The 22517-nt window shown below is 51.0% G+C and overlaps 1 protein-coding gene across 1 annotated transcript in view; it reads left to right on the plus strand.

Annotated features, from left to right (window-relative positions):
- The window catches only part of CDH23 (cadherin-related 23), a 296198-nt gene that overhangs the window by 133480 nt on the left and 140201 nt on the right, over nt 1–22517 (plus strand). Inside the window, 1 exon segment of the mRNA XM_011927642.1 lies at nt 5261–5339. Coding sequence (XP_011783032.1) covers nt 5261–5339 — 79 coding nt within the window.

A 22517-nucleotide genomic window follows, 5' to 3' on the forward strand; every position in this document is an offset into this window, starting at 1 on the left:
ATGATTTTTTCCCTGGCTTCTTCCCTACCTGTCCCAGAGACAGCAATTCCTCTCCCTCAACCCTGGTAGAATTAACTCTCTCTATGCTGCATAATTTTCCACTTAATTATAGTCTTGCCTATAATGTTACCTATATATGTGGGCTACTTCTGAGCCCCCAGTAATCAAGGTACTTGCGTCTCTGGAACATGATCTCAGCCTTCCTTTGGGTCTCCAGGGCATCATGCCCAGGGCTAAGTGCAGGGAAGATGCCCAAGGCCAACTAGATTGAAGTACAGGACATGGTGGTGGCCGGCCTGGCAGAGGAGCTCAGAGGAGTCCCACACTGCCGTACTCACTTTGGCTGAATCACACAGCCTCCTGACCACCTCCTCACTGGGAAAGGGGGATAATTGTGCCTGCAGTGGTGCCTCCCTCGCCTTAGAGTTTTAATGGTTGGAGATAATGCACATAAAACACATAGCAAGTGCTGCCAATTAGCGGACATTAAACTACGCTGGGCAGTGACCTGGTCAGTCAATTACAGTAGCCAGGTTGGGTTGGGGCTCCCAGCTTCGGCTTCCTTTCAGAGTCGTAATAGTTGGCAAGATGTGTGTTCCTGGTGTGAGTGTCCCCTGAGACCCCTAAGTTGTCTTTTTCTAGTTTCGTTTTTAGTATTTCGTGCAATGCTCAGTGTGCGTGTTTTTACTTCAGACCTGCAGATTTCAGAGCTGTCCATCCATTCAGTCTGCACTTCATCCTTTTATGCACCCATCAGACATTGATGAGGCTGTCCCATGTGCAGGCCCCATGCTAAGCCATGCCCTCTGCTGTCCAGGTGATCCCACAGGCTCCTGCTAGGGCAACCCCCTCAGTCTCAGCAAACCAGATCCTTGCCCTCCTTAACTCCCAGTCTCCTGATGCTCCATTTCTTGGCATATGCTATGATTCTCCTCTCTCAGGGACAGGGATCTTGATGTCTCTTTGCCTCGCCAGTATTGCTCCTTTGTCTCCACAACGGCACTAAGGCCCATGCCCAGGGATCTGCTAGACCCCCAATCTGGGTGGTGCAGGCTTGAACCCCGTAGCTTGGCTTATGGCTGGGCTGGGGGAGCCAGGAAAGGCAGTGCATTGAGGGTTTCAGACCCTCCAGCCTTGCCCGGCTCCCCTGGTGCCCACAGAAGCCGCCTCTGTGTCCACACACCTCTGCCCTTCCTCTGGTCTCCACACTTGAGGAGTTCTCGAGTTCCCTTGCCTTTTGCAGAGCCTCTGTCCTGCAGGCTGATTCCCCTGCACTCCCAGCCTGATCCTTCCCGGCTGCTAATTGGTTTCTGTGCCTTGATCTGGGCCCTCCATGTCCCTTTACAGTGTAGAACCCTGATTTAATGCAGCAATTCCCTGGCCGGGCCCAGGCTGAGATGCACCCTGGCCTGCTCTGCCTCCCAGGCCAGAGGAACCTAGTACCCCCATTCCCAGCCTTGCCTCTGTTGCCCCAGGGCCCCAACTGGACCTTTCCCCACTCTCCCCAACTCCCCCTCTTTATCTGCAGCTCGCAGCATGTATGCCTCCCCCTATCAGCGTATCGGGCTAGCATGCCTCATCTAAAGTGTATATATTACCTAATAAAATCCTTCTTATTTGGGATTATTGCATCAGATTTTAATTTCCTCACTCGAGCAGCAGCATGTCGGCCTGCCCGTCAGTGAAGGGCCGATAGAAGGTGAAAAGAGCGGATAAACTGCACAAATTACTGCCAGCCGATGCCTATCAGCCCTTCGACTGGAATTGACTGGAATTAAGGACTGAGAAATAGGATTTGCTACCTCAGAATCTGCTGTGGCAGCTCTCATCGGAAGTCCCTTTCAGCCCCCACCAGCCTGCCCCCTCCAAGGACACCTCCTATTCCCGAAGCAAGCTGCACATTCACCTTTCAAGTCCTTAATCCCGTCATGGAAATGGGGTAGGGGGTGTCCCGGCTGAGCTTGCTGAGAAGGAGGAGGACACGGACCCCTGAGGCCATGCACAGCCCAGCTGGGCTCCTGTGTCCACAGTTTTCCTGACAAGGGCATCTTTGGAAGGGGACAAGCCACAGAGGGAAGAGACACACTCCCTTCTGGAGAAGTCCAGCTTCTCTCAACTGTGTCCCCACTGCCCGGGCCTCAGAGGCTGGGGCTGCCTCTCACACCTCACCCACATCTCAGCTTGGCATACCCACTGGGTGCAGAGCCCTGAGCCCTTGCCTCCTCCAGAGAGCAATGGGGTCCCCCGGGCCCACCCCACGTGGCCCTCCATTCCCCAGTCACCCCCACCCCTTTCCCCTCCCCACTGCACCTTGTGACCCTCAGCAAATCCCTGAGCACTCTGAGCTTCAGTTTGCTCACACGTACCCCCATGTGAGGAAAGAGAGAGAGGGGGAACCTTGCTGGGTGCCCCACACAGTGGCACATCGTAGGCACTCCACTCATGCCAGTTCTGCCCTGGAGGCTGCTAGCTGTCCTCACAATGCACAGAAATCCCCTTGCCGCTAAGTAGAGATGATTAATGTGGGGTGTTGGGGAGTCTGAATTTGCTGAAATTCTTTGGAAAAACCCACGTGGATGTGCACTTTCTGGGAAGAGGCCCCTGAGTTGTCCTCAGATGCACACAGCGATTCTAGGCCCAAATAAATAGTAACAATCACGTTTATAGCATTTGCCGTACGTCAGGTGCTGTTCTGAGTGCTTCACGTTTATCGGCTGTGGAGGGGTGGGGATTGTGATTTTTACCCATTTTATAGATGGGGAAAACAAGGCAACAAGAGGTTACAGGTAACTTACTCAAAGGATTCGAGCGCACGCAGTCTGGCAGCAGAGTCAAACCCTTAACCAGCTTGTGGTGCTTGTCCGCTCCTCCATCACAAACAGCTGGGCCCCTGCAGGCCTGCACGCTGTAGCCTCTCTCTCAGGAGGCTTCCTACTCCCTGAAATGTGGATTCCTGTGAAGGGCAGATGCCCTTGGCAGGTCACACCCTGGTACACACTGCAACTGGACTGGCTCCCTGGAGAAGCACAGCAGGCAGCGTGCCCTTGGGAGCGGGGCCGGCTCTGGGCCGAGCACAGCCGCACTTCTCCATCCCCTGTCTTTGGAAATAAGTTTCAGTATATTGAAAATATAATCACTGAGCCTCTGAAACAAGAGCTGTGGGCTCCCAGGAGCCCCCATTCCTCCCTGTTAATTCCTTCTCATAACATTTCCAGTCTTTCTGGCTGCACTTGTATTAAAAGCTCAGGGTTTTATTAAAAGTGGATTTATTTACCCAAAAAGAGATGAAACCCCAAACTTTGCCAGGAGCCTGTCAGACCTTGCTTCGTGGAAGCTCGGGTACGACTCTTGTGGGAAGAGTCCCCATTGTCCTCCTGTCCTGGAGAACCAGCTGCCCTCCACAGAGCCCTGCCCGCCCAGGAGGCCTCTGGGCAGCCCCATGCAGGAGCCTAGCACGGGCTCTGAGGACTGAGGGCACTTTGGTCACCAGGTCTCCTCTACATAGGCCTACACCAGCCCCCTCGTGCCTCCTCCTGAGGATCACTGTCCCAGGCCTGGCCTAGCCCTGCCCTGCATGTGTGCCTGGGACGTGCAGTTGCCCCTGAGTACTGCTTAGTGACTCCCTGGGGTGATGCTCCGGTGGGCCTCAGGCCTAGTTATCCTAGCAGGCCAGGAGAGCATGGAGCAACTGCTGTGAAGGGATACCAGTGCCTGGGGAGGGTGAGGTAGCGGGGTGCCCCTGCTGTGTCATGGCAGCAAGATTGGGTGGAGTTAAAGGAGGAGCAGCTTGTCCCACAAGAGCACAGGGTGTGCCTGTCAGGGAACAAGCCTCTGCACAGGTGAGGGGGGCGGGGGTGCAGCGCAGGCTTCAGCCTCCTGCTGATAAACAGTGAGTGTAGAGAAGTGGCCAAGGCCACAAGAGCCCTCATTAGCCATGCAGATGCCAGAGTTGACATTTCCCTGGGGATGGGGACAGGCTTGTCTTGCTCTCTATCACCCAGGGAAACACTGTGGCCTGGAGCCAGAGCCTCAGGCAAGCAAGGTAGGCAGGCATGGCTGGCACTGGCCATGGTGCGATAGGACCTGGGGAGCCAGGTAAAGGCTGCCCCGGGCAAGGGGTGACTCAGCAAGTGGTGGCAGTGATTTTAAGCCCTGTTTAAGGGCTCTGTGAAGGTTTAAACAAATTCTTGTTTGTTCATTTGTTTATTCAGTCAATCAACCAACCCATTAATTGATATTTGAATGTGCCAGTTGTATGCCAGGATCTCTTTCTAGGACAGTCTTATGCCTCCAAGCACTTGCCTGAGCTCTGCCTTCTACCCAGAGCACCTTCCTCTTCATGTTCTCTCCCTGGCAAACTCCTACTCATGCTTCATGACCCATGCTGAATGTTGCCATCTGTACAGCAGTTTGCCAGTTCCTCCAGGTGGACTTCTCCCCTTTTTGGTACATACACATGGCTCCATCTGAGCCACATGTGTACTCACACTCCTCATATGTGTATAGCAGCTGTCTGCTCAGATATCCTTGACTTCATGCCGTAGGCTGTGCTCCCCAAGAACACATTCCCCTGGCTCCCCATCCTATTAGTTCCAGCTCCTGGCCCCTTCTCCACCAGTGCTGCAGCAAGAATGAATAGGGGTGTGGGCAGAGCCATTCCAAGCAGGAATTGCCAGGCACAGCACTGTGTGGGCCATGGTTCCTAGGGCCATGGCAGCCTCCGGAGTTGCCATGGTCATCCCCCGAGATACATGCTTTCACGATTTATGCTTTCATCCCTAAGGTAATTGATCCATCATGTTCTCCTTTATTCAGACCCCAGTGAAAACAAGGTCCCAGGCTTTTTGTTGTTATCCTTATTAAGGTGGGGGGAAAGTGAGGCCAGAGAGGTACAGCAACCTTCCTAAGGTCACACAGCAATGTGATGGGTGGTTGAGCTAGAGACCAGATCTCTTGTCTCTTCGCTGGATGCTCCTCATCGGTTCTTCTTCCATGGTGGTCCATCTGAACAAGGGATATGTGAAGGGGAAAGGGGAATGATAGCATCGGTAAGGTTGGGCCTCCCCATGGACCATAGGGCATTTGCCTGGGAACTACAGTGTGCCCAGGGCAGCTGAGGCCTGAGCCCTTGGCACCTACTTCCTGGGTTGCCCTTGCAGCCAGGATCAGCCTGGGGAGGGAAGCTGTGGGTGCCATGACAGCTGCAAAGAAAGACAGCAGCCAGGGGACCCAAACTCAAGTCCCTCCTCTCTTCTGCCAGGGCACCACGGTGCGCATCATCACCGCCATAGACCAGGATAAAGGACGTCCTCGGGGCATTGGCTACACCATTGTTTCAGGTAAGGCAGAGGCTGCCCCTCTCACCTCTCACCCCTCTATCCTCCACCCAAGGAGAGCCAGTAGGTGTCTCAGGCTCTGAGGGCTAAGGAGAGGTCTGTGGGCATGTGGGACAGGGTAGGAGACCTGCCTACAGGGACAGTCCTCGCCAAAGGGCCAGGAAGGGGACCGAGTGAAGGCAGTAGGAACGGGGAGAAGAGATGCTGGGAAGCCAACAGAGGCTAAAATGTCTGGGGGCTACTTGGCTAGCACTGGGGGATGGGAGCGTGTGCTGCTGTCCAAGGTCTGAGACACTTGGGCACTTTGGGGCTCTGGGCCTGGGACTTGGGTGACTCCCATCTAACCTCCTCCAGCACTCTGGGTTTGTCTTTTTCTTTTCGTATTTGATGAAAAGGTGGCAGTTCTAACATCATTTTAGAACAAACGGAGCTGCAACTACAGCTGATTTCATGTTCTTTTCACATTTCCGACCCTTAGGAATTCATGTCACATCTGGAATGTTGCAGGGGGGAACATCGGCCCCCTTGCCACCAGATGCCTTGGTTGAGCAGAATAGTGACTGATGGCAGAGATGGTTCTGGGTGACAGGATCCGTGACCCACGCCCCACCCAAAGACTGACAAATGGCAGCTCTGTTTGGCTCTCCCAGGGCTGGTTGGTTTTAGAGCAAGGATGCCTTGAGGATGCGGCGAGAAGCTGCTCGCCCGCAGACTCTGGCTCTGCCCACCCCCCATACATGCCACTCTCTGCCTCCCTGCCCAGCCCACGAGTCGGTGAAGGGTCAGCCTGGTGTATCTGGGCAGGCCAGGCTGATGGCCAAGAGGACGTCTGGCCAGTTTCCACCCACTGCCTGTCCCTACCATACTCCCACACCCCCAGAACCGGGACTGGCATTGCTGGAGTAGCATCCTGCCCCTGAAGCTCAGAGGACAGCAAGGCATAGTGATCAAGAACATGGAGGAGGAGGGAGTCTACTGTGCCATGTCATTTTGGGTGGGTCCCTATCCCTCAATTTGCCTGTACTTCCACAAAATGGGAGCAGTAAGAGTACCTACCTCGAGGTGACGTAAGAGTCAGATGATTTAACATATAAAGGGCTTAGTTAATGCATGTAAAGTACTGCATAAGTGTTAGCTATGGTTATTACTAGAGCTATCAGCTAATGCTACCTTGGGAAGCTAGGAGTTAACTAGTAGGAGGGAGATGTCTCATGTCCTTGGCAATGCAGAAAACCAGGGGTGTCCACCTGGGACCTGCAGCTGCTGACATGACTATTGTATTGTCTCTAAGCCCAGTGTACTCCAGGACCCAGAGCCACTCCCAGCCCAGCGCAGGTGGTGACTGGCAGCAGGAGCATGGATTTGGGCCTCTGCACCACCCCCTCCCCCCATTTCATCATTCTGGTGTCCAGCACAGGACCTGGTTAGCATAAACCCTGATACGTACTTGCAAAATGAGTGAATGTCACTCTAGGGGAGTGAGTTTTCAAACTCCAGCATGCCCAAGAATCTCCTGGGGCTCCTACCCAAAATACAAAGTCCTTGGGCCCCACGGAGATTCTCCTGGAGGTCTAGGATGGGTCCAAGAATGGTCCTTTCTCACAGCACCCCAGGCAGTTCAGGTTCAGGCAGTCCTCACACGGGGATGTGAGGAAGCCAGGCCCAGGAAGGAAACTGTTCTGCAGGAAGGCAGGACCCGCTTGGGAATCGAGGCCCTTTCTAGGTGGGCAGAGGAGAAGAGGAGACCTGTCTTGGTGCTGATCTTCTTCATGAATTTTGCAAATTGAGACACAGCATAAGAGCCTCCCAGTGACTAGGGGCTTGTGCTGGAGAACTGAGGGAACACCGGTGAGCCCTGGGTGATGGAGTTGGGGAGCCAGGACAGAGCGGCAGCAGGAAGGGAGTGCTCGGCTGGGCAGGGGTATGTCTCTCATGTGCTGACAGCCTCTGGGCTGGTTTCAGATATACCCCAGCCTGGATGGAGGTGGAGAGCAGAGAGCCAGGACTTGGTTCAAGGTCATGCTTAGAATGGGAACTTCTGCAGAGACTCTGTGAGCCCATCCTCCAGGGTGCTGGTCCATTCTAGGTTCATGCTGGGTGCCAGGCTGCCAGTCCAGACCCTTGGGTCCTCTCCAGTCTTCAAATAAACCCTGATGGCTCCAGCCAGAACCATCTCTCTGCTCTCTCCCTCTGGGGAAGGAGGCTGGAGGGCTGAGCTGCTGAGCCTTTGGTGTCTGGGCTGGACTCTGGAGCTTGCAGTCTGGGCACGACCACCTGAAACATCTCCAGGGGCAAAATCTCCTGGGACAGGCTCCCAAGTACAAATAACAGAGTGAGAAGGGAGACCCAGGATTTGAAACCACAGGGAAGGGATGTGTGTGGAGGTGAGGTCAGGAGACAGAAACTTCTGGAAGGCCTGAGGCATTCAGCATAGCTTTATAGGATTCCCACTGCCAGCACAGATGTGTCTTAAGGGCTTTTAGAAAGGATGACAAATGGGTTACTTCTCACATGCCAGTTTTGATTGATTGGTAATGACTGCCTGCAAAGGATCATGGAACCAAACAGGCTCATGAGTGCAGTATTCAATTGGCAGAGTCTGCTATGGATGTGGCAAGGGAGAGGGCCACTGTGTGACAAATATTTGCCATCCTTAGTATGTTACCACTTGAGCGACACTTGCTGGGTGGCCTTAGGTCTTCCTCTACCTATTTTGTGGGTGTTTGTCACCACCTTGCGTCACCCAAACCCCTGTTGGGTAATGAGCAGCTCGAGCAAAGGTCAGTCTTTCTCTTTCTTCCCTACCCATCCTGACTGGCTCAATGGGGCTGCCCCTACCCACCATTCCTGCCCCCTTCTCCCTGGCCCTGGGCTGGCACAGTCTCCCTGAGAGACATTCTCAGCATGAACCTCAAGCAGGTTGATGGGCAGGAGGGCACTGTCCCCAGGAGAGCAGGTAGACAGCGGGCTAGGATTTTGGCCTCATCTCTACTTCCTTCTACCAGTGTAGACACGGCTGAAAGGAACATTGTCTACCGAGGGTCTGTCTCACACACCTGCCTCTCTGGTAACATTTGGTCGCAGCCCTCTCCTGGGTGGCCTGGCCAGTGCCTATTTATTGGGAAGCAGGCAGAAGGGATGGTTCATGTCACCCTGAGGGCATCTTTACAGCTGACTGCCCCAAGCTTGCCCTGAGTGCTCAGAAGGGGCCTGCCCCAGCCCTGGAAGCTCAGGAACCATTTTCCTTTGAAAGAAAGAACTAAGGGCTTTGTAGCGTGTGGGCAGAGCCAAGTGGAGAGTCCTGAGTGTGGTGATGTGGGTGACTCAAGTCTCTGGGGCACCCCCAGAAGCCTGGGCTGGTGGTGGCTCTGTCTGCTGGTGGTGGCTCTGTCTGCAGTGGGTGAGGCCTGTCTGCCCCACGTGGCTGGAGACAGGCCTGAGCCCACACTGGATCCATGGCCCACAGTTAACCTGCCCAGTCCCCTGGTACCCTGTCCCCTCCAGGCTGTTTATCTGCCCTGCAGCTATGGGGATTTATGTCTGCACACCAGTGCATTCCCCATTACTAATGACCCCTCTGTTTTGCCAAGAACAAAGAGGCCTTCAGCGCTAAGTTATGGCTCCATTGCCATCAATTTGTTCTCAGCTCCTCGTGGCCAAACTGAGACTGAGGAATGACAAGTTCTTTCCCATAGATGACCTGGCATGGGCCCCATCTTCTCCCTCAGCCTGTACCTGCCCTGCCACCCACAAGTGGCATCATTTTCTTGGGGCCTGACAAAAACAGAGTTCTGCAGGCTCCCGTCCCCAAAGGACAGCCCAGCCTGTGGTCTCAACAGACACCCCCTCTGGCCTCATCCTTCCTCTGCCAGACAGACACAGCCCTCCTTCAAGGGGCAGTTGCACTCGCCACCCCCCCTCACCAACAGAGCACTGAACTTGGAGTCAGAAGTTGTGGGTTCGAGCCCCAGCTGTGCCACCTGCCAGCAATGTATCTGAGCAAGGGGTTCGACCTCTCGACCCGGTGGTCCTTACCCACGGAACTGGGTTAATAATCCCCACATGGGTGAGAGGGTGCTGGAGAGACTCTAAAGGGCCAAAAATATTAAGGATTTTTTTTTTTTTTTTTTGAAACGGAGTCTTGCTCTGTCTCCCAGGCTGGAGTGCAGTGGCGCGATCTCCACTCACTGCAAGCTCTGTCGCCTCCCAGGTTCACGCCATTCTCCTGCCTCAGCCTCCCGAGAAGCTGGGACTACAGGAGCCTGCCACTATGCCTGGCTAATTTTTTTGTATTTTAGTAGAGACGGGGTTTCACCGTGTTCGCCAGGATGGTCTCGATCTCCTGACCTTGTGATCTGCCCGCCTTGGCCTCCCAAAGTGCTGGGATTACAGGCGTGAGCCACCGCACCTGGCCTAAGGATTATTAATTGTCAAGGAACAAGCAGGACCCAGGAGTCCTTGGGACTCATTCATTCATTTCCTCCATTATTTGTTTGAGCACAGGGTAGTGGTTGAGAGTACAGGCTCTGGAGCCGTTGTCCATGGTGGTGACCTCTAGCTGTGCCAGCCAATGCATTTGCCCATGAGCCCATGTAGCTACTAGGCACTTGAAGTGCAGCTAGTCTGAATTGAGATATGCTGTCGATAAAACACATAGGATTTTGAAGACCTAGTGTGCAAAAACAGGTGATAAAATATCTCACTGGTAATGAATGATGACATGTTGAAATGATAATATTTTGGATATACTGGGTGAAATACAACATATTATTAAAATTAATGTCACCTATTTCTTTTTTGTGACTACTAGAGAATTTAAAATCACCCATGTGCCCATATTCCAGTTCTCTTGGCGGCTCTGTTCTAGAGTTAGGTGGCCTTGGCTTAGCTTCTGCCACTGACCAGCTGCATAACCTTCTAAGCATCCGTTTTCCAATCTGTAAAATGGAGATGATAACAGTCCCTGCCTCACAGGCCTGTGGGGGTTTAGTGAGCTGAGCCGAGTTAGCACACAGAAGAGCACCTGATCTCGTAGCTAAGGCACTGAGCAGAGTGGACTCTTCATTCCCACCCACAGGTGACTGAGGGCTTTCTCTGGGCCAGGAGCTATGCTAATGTCCTGAGAGGTGGTGGAGACCAGGGCACCATCTTCGCCCTGGGAACCTGCAGTTTGGTCAGGAGACAGACCTATGCAGAGGCAGCTTTGTTACCCGGGTGGAACTCTGGGAAGAGGAGGCACAAGATATGCTGATGTTGACATAGAGTGATGGCTTCCTGGGGGCCCGTTAGACTGTTTTATCTACTTCTGTGTGTGTTCAAAAATATCCATGATAAGAAGAGAGAAAGGATCCTTGGGAGGGGGTGCCTCAGCCACTCAGCGCAGGCTGGAGAGACTCCATGAGGAGAGATCACAGAAGCCAGGCACTGCAGAAGGAGTAAGAATTCGCCGGAAAGAGGGGCGGACAGGCAGAAAGAACAGTGTGTACAGAGACTCTGCAGTAGGAGAGGAGCCACATTCATGCATCTGCAGTAGCTCAGCGTGACTAGGCGCAGCACACAAGGGAGGCGGTGGCAGGGGGGTGGGGTAGTCGGGTGCTGAGGCTGCAGAGGGAGGCCGGGCTGGCCATGCAGCATGTGGGGTGCCCAGCTCAGGAGAATGCCAGCATGTGGGGTGCCCGGCTCCTGAGAGCAGCAAGGGGCCACCTGGGGAGTCTTGAGGGGTGGGGTGCATGGTCAGGAGTGCCTTTGGGCAGCTTATTGTGGTCAAGGTGAAGCAGACAGGTTGGGGGACAGCAGCTAGGAGCAAGTAGGGAAGAGGTTGGGGTGTCCAGCTGAGAGTTGCAGCCCCGACTGCTCGGCCACAGGCCACATTGGGGGACAGAGCCAGACAGAGGCCAGGGGCGCGTAGAGGCCTTGGAGGAGGTGGTGACGGGACAAGTGCCGTGGGTGAGGGCAGAGTTCTATCCTCTTTTCATGCTGAAAAGGCCTAATCTCTTCTTGCTTCCCACATCCATTTCCCCATCTGCTGTCGTCCACAGCTCAGGACCATCCCCCAGAGTGAGGGGAGGAGAACCCTGTTTATTGGGTACCTGCCATGTACCAGGCACAGCCTGGACACAAGTTATCCCTCAGAACAGTCTATGAGAGAGACGTAGACAAGGAAAACAAGGCTCAGAGAGTTTACATATATTGGCCAATAGTCACAGCTACTAAGAGGCAGAATAGGGATTTGAACCCAAGTCCCTCAGGTTCCAGAACCTCCCTGTTTCCATGACAACCCACTAGTTCTCAAAGTGTGGTCCCCAGAGCAGCAACATCAGCATCATCTGGGAATTATTAGAAATGCAAGGTTTTGCATCCTCACTAAACCTAAAGAATCAGAAACTCTGGGTGCACCCAGGCAACACTGATGCTGCTGGCCTGGGGACCACACTTTGAGAAGCTCTGGTCTAAAAGAGTGTGTGTTCTCAATGGCGGCAAAATTTTGTACTGGCAAAGATCTTACTCTTTTAATGTATAAAGCAGATTTACATTATGTCCGTGGTGTTGACATTTCATGTCAGGGGAGGAAAGCAATTACGTAAAAATGTCTAAAGTGGGCCGGGCGCGGTGGCTCAAGCCTGTAATCCCAGCACTTTGGGAGGCCAAGACGGGCGGATCACGAGGTCAGGAGATCGAGACCATCCTGGCTAACATGGTGAAACCCCGTCTCTACTAAAAAAAAAAATGCAAAAAACTAGCCGGGCAAGGTGGCGGGCGCCTGTAGTCCCAGCTACTCGAGAGGCTGAGGCAGGAGAATGGCGTAAACCCGGGAGGCAGAGCTTGCAGTGAGCCAAGATCTGGCCACTGCACTCCAGCCTGGGCAACCGAGCGAGACTCTGTCTCAAAAAAAAAAAAAAATGTCTAAAGTGGCTCCTGGGGCAAGGGGTTGAGTGGGGTGGGTGACGATGAAGAGAAGGTTGAGAAACACAGGGCTAGAATCAAGGGTAAGTGAGAAGTATCAGGCTGAAACCCCTCACTTTCAACTTGAAAGGCAGTGGCCTCACTTCCAGGTCACACTGGGGTACTATGTTAGTGAAGGACAGAGCCTTCCCTTGCTTGTCTCTGAATTTTATTTTAATGCTACCAGTGAGGAGGTACATTGAGTGCTTTAAAATACATTGAAATACATGAAAATACATTGATTGCTTTGAAGGGAAGTCTGTGTGTATGTGTGTGTGTGTGTGTGTGTGTGTGTGTGTGTGTGTGTGTACGCAGGGAGAATAATCAGATACAGTCAAACTTGCACAAGCTCACACCCCCCACATATGCCAATAACTGAATTGGGCCCCTGGCCATGGCCTGGTGGGGGACAGCTATCATAGGAGACCATTGTGCGAAACACTTCAAAGCCCTTGTGATTAAGCTGCTTGGCATTTTCTGCCCCTGAGAAGTGAAAACTCAGGAAAAGCAGAATTGCTTTGGAACTCTGAATCGCACACCATAGCTCCTGGCTTGGGGTAGCACAATGGGTGCCTGGAAGCCCCAAACATCTCGGGGCATCTTGGGGAATGGCTCACCTGGCTGGAGCCAGAGGTCACCAGGAAGGAGTCCAGGGCAGATAAGAAAGGGGTGGCAGGGCAGTTGCTAGAAGATACAGAAAGCAACAAGAAGTAGGTTCTTGAGTGCGGCTGGGGTGGGGGAAGTGAACACGGGGTCACTGGGAGATTCATCTCACACAGTTCTGGGTGGATTGGAGCAGGAAGCACTGGAATGATGGCGATCTGCTAACAGGCTGTGACTCTAATCTATCCTTGCTGAGGGGAGATCTGGGGGTCATTGTGGAGATGTACAGGAGCCAAGTCAGCAGGCTCTGGTGATGTACTGAAAATAGATGATGCAGGAAAAGGAGGAGACAAATAAACTACTAACGTTTGAGTCTAGGTTTCTCAGGTCATGGTGGTGGCCTAGGCAGAAAGGGACATATTCATAAGAAAAGCTTGTTAACATCTGTGAATGCCACCCTAGACCCACATGTACCAAAACACCCCATTCTTCACCCATGGCAGACATCACTAATTGATCCCAGCACAAGGATGGGCCTCTAAGCCTTTCTTACCTGCCTTCTTGCAGCCACTAGCAATTGAGAAGCATTCTCTCTCAAGCTGGAACAAACCTACTGTCCAAAGTATAGGTTTAGCCCATTTGCATCCTGTAGCTCTCTTCTTTCAAGAATATCTAGGGACAGAGCCTCTGGAGGGTTTTTAATTTAATTATACAAACACACTGGTCTATTATTTACAGTTCTCTCCCATCATCATGCCGAAACAGCAACAATGTATCACACCAACATTCACTTGCTCCTGATGAGCCACAGGGAAGTCTGCACTTCTTCCTTCCCCCTGATCTTTCTCCCTCTTCTCTCCAGGGTGCGCTTCCTGCCACCCGGCCTCTCCTGGTGCTCTCATGAGCCCGCCTTTGTGATAAACCAGTCTTTACAGCTGTGCTCATGATTCCCTGTTCTTCCTCTCTCCTTTAATGAGGTCCTGTATGCTCTTTGTCGGTAACAGTGGCTTGCCCCTTGCTTCCTTCCCATAAATAACACTGCTGGGTGGACTTTTAAGAGGTTTCACTGCAGCACAGTGAAACTCTCCCTTTCTGCGTCTCTTCTTCCCCATACCCTCCTCATGGGCAGGAGTCTGTCTCTGTCCCTTGCTCGGAACATAGAGTGCTGTGGAAACACTCTCAAGGCTTCCCCCTTCTGCTAGACCTGAGTCCACTTCCCCAGCCGGGCAAGGCATGGACTGCATGGGCCCTTTTTATTAGTCCACGCAGCTTAGGGAACCATATCTCTGAGCCAGAGCCATGGCTGAGGCAGCTCTGCGGGGTTGGGAGGGTTCTTGCTCATGGTTGGAGGTTGTTTGGGTGGGAGATTCTGGTTCCCCCATGTCAACGGGAACTTGTCTTTTTTTCTTTTTTGGTTCTCTTTGGCTTTTTCCTCAATCTTTAAGATAACTGCTTTTTATTGACTTTCAAGAGCTTTGAGATCTTTGGAGGAATATGAAATTAGCCACCATTTAGTTTGCATTCTCTTTCTCTTTTAACTTGGTCTACCTCTGGTACACAGAATTGATTTAAACGTAATTCTTGGCTCACGATTAACATTGGTCCATGTGTAGCTCTCTTTTGTTTCATTCTTAGCCTTAATAATATTGTGGATGCCTGTGAAACTCACCAGCCCACCTAGAGCAAGACCATCACCTGTGCCTTACCTCGCCTTACCCATACCTCATTCACACCTTACCCACACCTTACCCTCACCTTACCCACACCTTACCCTCACCTTACCCTCACCTTACCCTCACCTTACCCTCACCTTACCCTCACCTTACCCTCACCTTACCCTCACCTTACCCTCACCTTACCCTCACCTTACCCTTACCTTACCCACACCTTACCCACACCTTACCCTCACCTTACCTTCACCTTACCCTCACCTTACCCACCCCTTACCCTCACCTTATCCACACTTTACCCTCACCTTACCCTCACCTTAGCCTCACCTTACCCACAACTTACCCACACCTTACCCTTACCTTACCCACACCCTACCCTCACCTTAGCCTCACCTTCCCCACACCTTACCACCTGTGTGTTCCTCCTCCACCCCATTCCCTGCCTCCCATCCCCCAGAACCACATATTTGAATCCTGTATTCTCTTATTCTCTTCCTTGTGGGAAATATCGCATATATGTGGATGACATATTGCTTGGATTTAGTTGTCTTTGAACTTTATTTTACAAGTATCATGTTATACATAGGCTCCTGGGACTCATATTTTCTCCTCCATAGTATATATCCAAGACTCATCCATGCTGTCAGGTGGGTATCATTTTTCATGTTTACTATGCGTATTACTCCATCATGGGAAAATATTGCAGTTTACTTATCCATTTCCCTGTTGATGGGTTGATTACAAACTGTGCTGCTATGAACATCCATGTATCTCTCTCTGGATGTGTTCAAGAGTTTGCCTTCAGCTACACACATCATCTCTCACCCCCATCATAAGCCCCGAATGTGGCTGGCTAGAGCCGTTTAACAGATGAGGAAGCCTAAACGCAAAGAGCTCATGAAACATGCTTAGGGCCACAGGGCAAATGAGCCGCAGACCCAGGATTCAAACGTAGACCTTCCTGCTTCTAAAACTCACATTTTTTTCTGCTATTGTTTGCTATTCTGCCTGAAAAGCCAAGGGATTTATGTCAGCCTGGTGGTCTGTGTGTAGGAGTGGAATATTAAGATTCATTCAATCATTCATTTATTCATTCATGTATTTGTTCATTCATTCATTCAGCTAACCAGTGAGTACTTATTCAGTGGCTACTGTGTGCCAAGCTCCATGCTAGACCCCGGGACCAGCTGTGAACCGAAAGCCCCCATCACCACCCTCGTGGAGTTCACATGTTAGTGGAGGAAAGGGATCGTAAATAAATCAGCAAAGACAGTGTTTCCCTGCTGTGTTAAAAACATCAGGAAGAAAACGCCAGGGTGAGGAGAGGGTGCCTAGGATAAGGAGGCGTCTAGGAAGGGGATTTAGGAAGGCTGGACCAGGGAAATGTCAGCTGCCTGCCTCCACCTTTCCAGGCTATGGGCATGGGAAGAGATCCTCATCGCTCCTGCCTCAGAAAAGGTCTCCAATATCTTCTGGGGGCTTTGAACCTGAGACGAGCCCCTCTAAGCAGCTCAGATTCCCAGCTCCCTTTTTCATCTGACTCCCTGGATGACTGCTCAGCTTTCAAGGCAGCCCCCAGCTGGGGCTAATCTGAAATAAAAGTTTTTATTTATCTAGCTTGATACCTGGTGCAAGGTTAAATCATACAAAAGAAAAAGCAATAAGAGAGAAAGATTAAGCATAAGGCGCTGTCTTAGGCATGCCCTTTTGCAATATGGTTACAAAGATATTAAACCTGAAGACACCCGCAAGCCCACATTGCTATTTCCTTGTCTCTCTGGGCTCAGCTTAGCCACTGCTGGAGCAGGAAGGATGACAGAACTCGGTGGGGGCCGTAGGAGGGAGACCCCCTGGGGTACCCTGCAGAGAGGGTGAGCAGCCAGATGGAGTTCTAGTTACTCAGCCCATCAGCCACCTCCCACCCTACACAGCTCTGATTCATGGCTTCCCTGGGGAACAAAAACATTGACATCTGCACCTACGTTTCTATCAGCGTGTCCGTGTCATCAGTATTTATTATGTGCCTGCCACAGGCAAGGCATCCTGGGAAGAGAGAGCAGGCAAGAAACCTTCATCACAATCCCTTCCCACAGTCAGCCTGGGCTCAAATCTCAGGTGACCTTGAGCAGGTTACATCCACCTGTGCCTCAATTTCCTCATCTGTGAAATGGGAATATTCATAGGGTTATTTTAAGCATCAGATGAGTTAATACAAGCAAAGCTCTCAAAACAGTGCCTAACACATAGTAGGCACACTTTATTGTTATTATTAGCATTGAAAAAATTATAGTCTAGTTGATGACAAACACAAACAAGAAACACCAGGCCTGGATTCCTCAGCCTGTAGGTATTAATGGGGTCTCTAAAAATCCAGATTTCACTGACTCGTGGCCTTCCTCCATGTCTGTATACCCCTCAGACTTTAGTTCTCTGTAAAATCCCCACCAAATGTTGCAGAGGCACCTACAGGGTGGGGAGGAGGCAGTTCCCCTGCACTTTCTAACTGCCCTGCCAGCTCTCCTGCCCTCATCCCTCTTGGTGTCCCCTGCACAAAGCTGCTGGAGGTGGGTAACTCACCAGACCCCTGCTGTAGGCACCCTCTCTAGCCCCTGAAATGGCCCAGCATCCCCTGGGTGCCCCATGACCCTGGAGCCAGATGGATTGTGGGCTCCTCCCCTGCTGCAGGCTGCACTCAGGATCTGGGTCCCACAGCCCCACTGCCTGAGCCCTGTGCACTGCATGCCTCTCTCCACTCACATGCAAACAGCTCCCCCAGCTCCAGCCTGCAGCCCTTCCCTCTGTAGGGCCAGGAAGGGCCATGAGGACAACATGCCACCCTCCTCACCCATCTTTCCTACAGAGCCCATTGTTTAAAGCAATTTTTTTCTTTTTGAGACAGAGTCTCACTCTGTCACTCAGGCTGGAGTGCAGTGGCGGCATCTCAGCCCACTTGCAACCTCCACCTCCAGGGTTCAAGGGATTCTCCTGCCTCAGCCTCCTGAGTAGCTGGGACTACAGGTGCCCGCCACCACACCCAGCTAATTTTTGTATTTTTAGTAGAGACAGGGTTTCACCATATTGGCCAGGGTGGTCTTGAACTCCTGACCTTGTGATCCACTTGCCTCAGCCTCCCAAAGTGCTGGGATTACAAGTGTAAGCCACCACGCCCAGCCTAAAGCAATTTTTTTAAAAGAAGGGAAGGAAGGAAAGGAGGTGGACAAAAGAAAGAAATAAGAAGAAAAGAAAGCTTTATTTTAGCCAAAATATCAGCTTACTGAAAGCCCACCCACCCATTCCCCAGACATATCCAGTATGGACCCTAGGGAAAACCAACTACACAAGTAATTCATCATGGGTGCCTGAAGCATGGCATATGTAATACACATAGGGTTTGTTCCCCCAGGAAAGGCCGTCCTGGAAGGAGGGTTTGGGGAGATGGTGAGGAAGAAGCGTTGCCACCCGCAGGGTAGGTTGTGAGCACACACTCATAGGACTTTCCCCCCATCCCCGTCCTAACATTCTCCTGCAGGTTGGAACTCACATTGGGAAAGGTTTGGATGCCAGACAATGGAGTAATAATGACATCATAATAATAGCTACCACTTATTGGATGTGTGCGAATGGATCTAACTGTTTTACCTACATCAACTCTTTTAATCCTCTCAATAACCCCATGAGACTGTCCTATTATTGTTATCCCCATTTTACAGAGGAGGAAACTGAGGCCCCGTTGCCCAAGGTTTCATGTCTGGTAGGTGATAGAACCGGATACTGAACCCAGCAGCCTGGCTCTAAGCCCATTTTTCTCCACTGCTCCCTGCCCTGAGCACTTGAGCGGGCTGCTGCAGGCTGAGAATCACTGGGTCTACTTCTGGACTTGGCTAAACTTCCTGTGCTTTCTGCCACCTCTCTGTCTGCCTCTCTGTCAAATGCTCTGAGTCAATTAACTGGCTGCTCCCATTCAAATATTTGACCAATATCCTGGAAACAGAGATTTCAGAGCAGATATTTTCAGACAATCATTGAAGTGAACAAACATTCTGGCACAGAATGAAATTATTGCCCAACATCTAATTCTGTCGGGCAGTTCTCCCATCCCAGCCTTACCCCTACCCACCACTTGAAGGCGTTTCTTTATGGGGGCGAGGTGGGTGGAATCGGGCTGCTTCTGCTTTCTAACTCACTGCCCCTCCTACCCCCTTCCACTGCTAGTGCGTGAGGATTCCCCCGCCCTCACTTGTGGGATCACATCACTGAAGCACTTTTGAATCTGTAAAGGCAGATGCTGAAGGGCACGTCACAACGATGTCCGGCAGACCAAGGGTTATTTTAAAGGGGCTGGTGACTAGTTTTGCTTCATAATGACAGTGGTAGTCCCAAATGTCAGCAAAAGCAATTTAGTTGAGATTGAAAGGAGCACTTTGCAAATGAGGATTTGAGTCCCTGGGATGCTTTCAGTCCTCTTTAGAAGTCTGTAGGAGCTGGGTGTGGTGGCGTGTGCCTGTAGTCCTAGCTACTCCGGAGGCTGAGCCCAGGGGTTTGAGGCTGCAGTGAACTAAGATGGCCCCACAGCACTCTGGCCTGGGCAACAGAGTAAGACCCTGTCTCCAAAATAAAAAAAAAAAAAAAGTCTCTAGAGACTGAAGAATCGATCATTCATGACTCAGCATGTGGTTGGCAAGGTCTTAATATGCCAGCTCTCACATGGGGTGGTCTTGAGGAGACAGACAAGACTGTATAATGGAAACTGAAAATGTAAAACCAAGCCACCAAGAAGCTTGAGGATTTGCTGCAGAGGTAAACGTATGAGAAATCGCTCCTCCATCACAGCATTTGCTGAGTGGCTGGTGCTGTCGGTGAGTTCCTGGGGGAGATCAGAGGAGGCCAAAAGGGTTGAGAGCTGGGGCAGAGGCGAGGATAACAGCTTCACCCGAATGCTGGTTCCCCAAATGTAAGAAGATACTCCCAAGGGATGATTTTAAGGGATGCACGGGTGAGGCGTGAAATAACATTGAATCACACAGACAGTTATTCCCTTCTTGATTCTCTTACAGAATTTCCATTTCTGTCAGTTCTATCCAGGAAAGAGTTCAGTTGGGTGCTCATGTCTTTAGCACCTCTTCAACTGGGCTCGTGTCCCCACTGGACACAAGGAGAGCTGCTGGAGCCTTCAGAGGTTGAGCTGATGCAGCTAACCATGGAGGCAAACTACACAGGCTCATTTCCCCCTGTTACAGCCACCCTCTACACATGGCTGATGAACTGGTTCTCCATGTGTGATACCCTTCAAGAGTTTTTTTTAGGATGATGTTTAAAAAAATTAAAGAAAACTACTAAACAAATAACAATAGAAGTTTCATACAAACATAGCAGAAATTGGGAGGCTGGTATCCACGTGACTGACGATCAGGCAATGCTGATGGACGATTCATCTTGACTTGGGCCTTTCCTTGAGTGACTTTCCTTCTGAGAGTCACCTCAATGCATGTGAAGGGCTCAGAACAGCTCCTGGCCCAGGGCAGGTGCTCAGGAAATGCCAGCCCTCTGTTGGATGGAATGGCCCTTGGAAATGGGGTGCACTAGCACCCACACGGCGATGTTATTGGTGCTGCTGCTGGGACTGAGGGGTGGGTTGGTTAGGTGGCGAGGAAAGCATCCCAAGCAGGAGAGGCTGAGATGAGCAGAGGCTTAGAGGGAGGACCAAGGGACATTTAAAGGACAGTGGACAGACAAATCAGACTGCAGAAAAGGAAACATGGAAGATGATTTGAAGGGTCTTGGGCCAAGCTAAGGAGTGTGGATTATTCCTTTCAGGGCATCTGTGTTTACAAGAACCCAAGAGCTCTCAGGAGCCCAGGAAAAGGGGCTTGCTGTGAGGCTCGGGGTTCCCATGGATATCCTGAGCTGATGCTCCTCAGCATCGGGTCTCCTGGCTCAGGAACTAGGAACAAAGCTCAGATGTTTTCTCCTTTCCTACAGCATCTGTATTTATTTCCTATAGTTGCCATAATAAAATGCCACTAACTTAGTGGCTTAAAACAACAGAAGTTTATTCTCTTACAGTTCTAGAGGCCAGAAGTCTGAAATGAGGCTTATGGGGTTAAAATCAAGGTGTCAGCAGGTCTGGTTCCTTCTAGAAACTCCAGGAGATAATCCCATCCTTGCCTCTTCCACTGCTTCTGGTGGCTGCCAACATCCCTTGGCTTGTGGCTGCATCATTCCGATTCCCGCTTCCCTGTTGCCATTGCTTTCTCCTCTCCTGTAGTCAAATTTCCCCCTGACTCCCTCTAATGAGGACCCTTGTGATTACATTTAGGGCCCACCCAGACAATCCATGCTAATCTCCCATTGCAAGATCTTTAACCAAACCACATCTGCAAAGTCCCCTTTGCCATGTAAGTAACATGCAGAGGTTGCAGGGTTTCGGACCTGGGTGCCTTTGATGGCCATTCTTCAGCCCACCACAGCATCCGTGCTCTCTCTGAGCATCTGCCTCTCTCCACTGGCTCCCTCACAGTCTCACCTGGGCCACTGCCTCTTCTTTGCGCTGCTCTTGAAATGCCCTTTCAGCTGCTGTCTCAGCTGCCAAGCACCTCTATACTATAGTTATCCCATTCTGAGTTTCCTAGAGGGGTCAGATTGTCCTGCTCACCACCACAGCAGTGTCCACAAGCCATAAGGAGCTGGCAGCCTGAAATGCTGTCCCCTAGGCAGCTGGTACAGAAGAGGGTGGTGGGGCCATGTGTGGGGCAGGCCCCAAATACATCTAGTACACTTTCAAAGATAGACAGACCAATGGGACAGAATAGAGCTCTTAGAACCAGACCCAGATATAAATATGGGAACTTGTTGTATGATAAAGGTGGCACCATAAATCATCGAGGAAAGGATGACTTGTTTAGTAGCTGGTGTTGGGAAAACTAGCTCACCACGTGGAAGAAAAAAAGCAAGATCCCTACCATACGCCGTATACCAAGGTAGACTCCAGATGGATTCAAGACCTAAATGTGAAAGGTAGAATATAAAGCTCATAAAAGGAAATGTGGGGGTATATCTTCATGACCTTGTAGTAGGAAAGGACTTCTCAGCATCCCCGGAGCACATGCCATAGAAGAAAAGTTGTTCTATATCAAAGGAGTTCCAGTTCAATCGGAATATGTAGAATAAGTTAACAGCAAATGATATATAGGGAAATTTTTGCAACGATTAAAACCAAGGAACTAATAGCATATATAAGGAATTCCTGCAGATCAAGAGGAAAAAGTTGGAAAATCCAACAGAAAAATAAGCAAAGGATATTCATGGAGTGGGAAACCCCGATGACGGATGGACACATGTAGAGATGCTGAAACTGACTAAAAATCAGGGAAACACAAACGGTAACTGCAGTGACCGACCTCTTCACACCCCACATCGACACAGGAGTCACATCCTCCCTGTTTTTGTGTAGCCTGCAAGCTGAGAATGGGTTTTAAAGATAACTATCTTTAGGCCTGGTACGGTGGCTCACACCTGTAATCCCAAAGCTCTGGGAGGCCAAAGCAGGTGGATCACAGAGGCCAGGAGTTCAGACCAGCCTGGGCTACGGAGTAAGGCCCCATCTCCACAGGTGATGTAGCCCATGCCTGTAGTCCTAGCTACTTGGGAGGTTGGGAGGATTGCTTGACCCCAGGAGGTTGAGGTTACAGTGAGCTATGATCATACCATTGCACTCCAACCCAGGCAATAGACTGAGACTTTTTCTCTAAAAGAGATAAAAGAAAGAAAGATAAGTATTTTTGCAGTTGATCTGAGGGTAGTAAACATGATCTGTGAACTCCAATTAAGCAAAATGTTATCCCCCGCCACAAAAGTTCCATTCTTCTCATTAGCAGGACTATAGTATAACAAATCGTGCTCAATTATTATGACATTTTGAATTCTTCAAAAACGTTTGTGGAAACTTGTTTTCTTTCTTTCTTTCTTT

Source organism: Colobus angolensis, unplaced genomic scaffold, assembly GCF_000951035.1.
Source record: "Colobus angolensis palliatus isolate OR3802 unplaced genomic scaffold, Cang.pa_1.0 Scaffold12, whole genome shotgun sequence".
Classification (NCBI taxonomy): Eukaryota; Metazoa; Chordata; class Mammalia; order Primates; family Cercopithecidae; genus Colobus; species Colobus angolensis.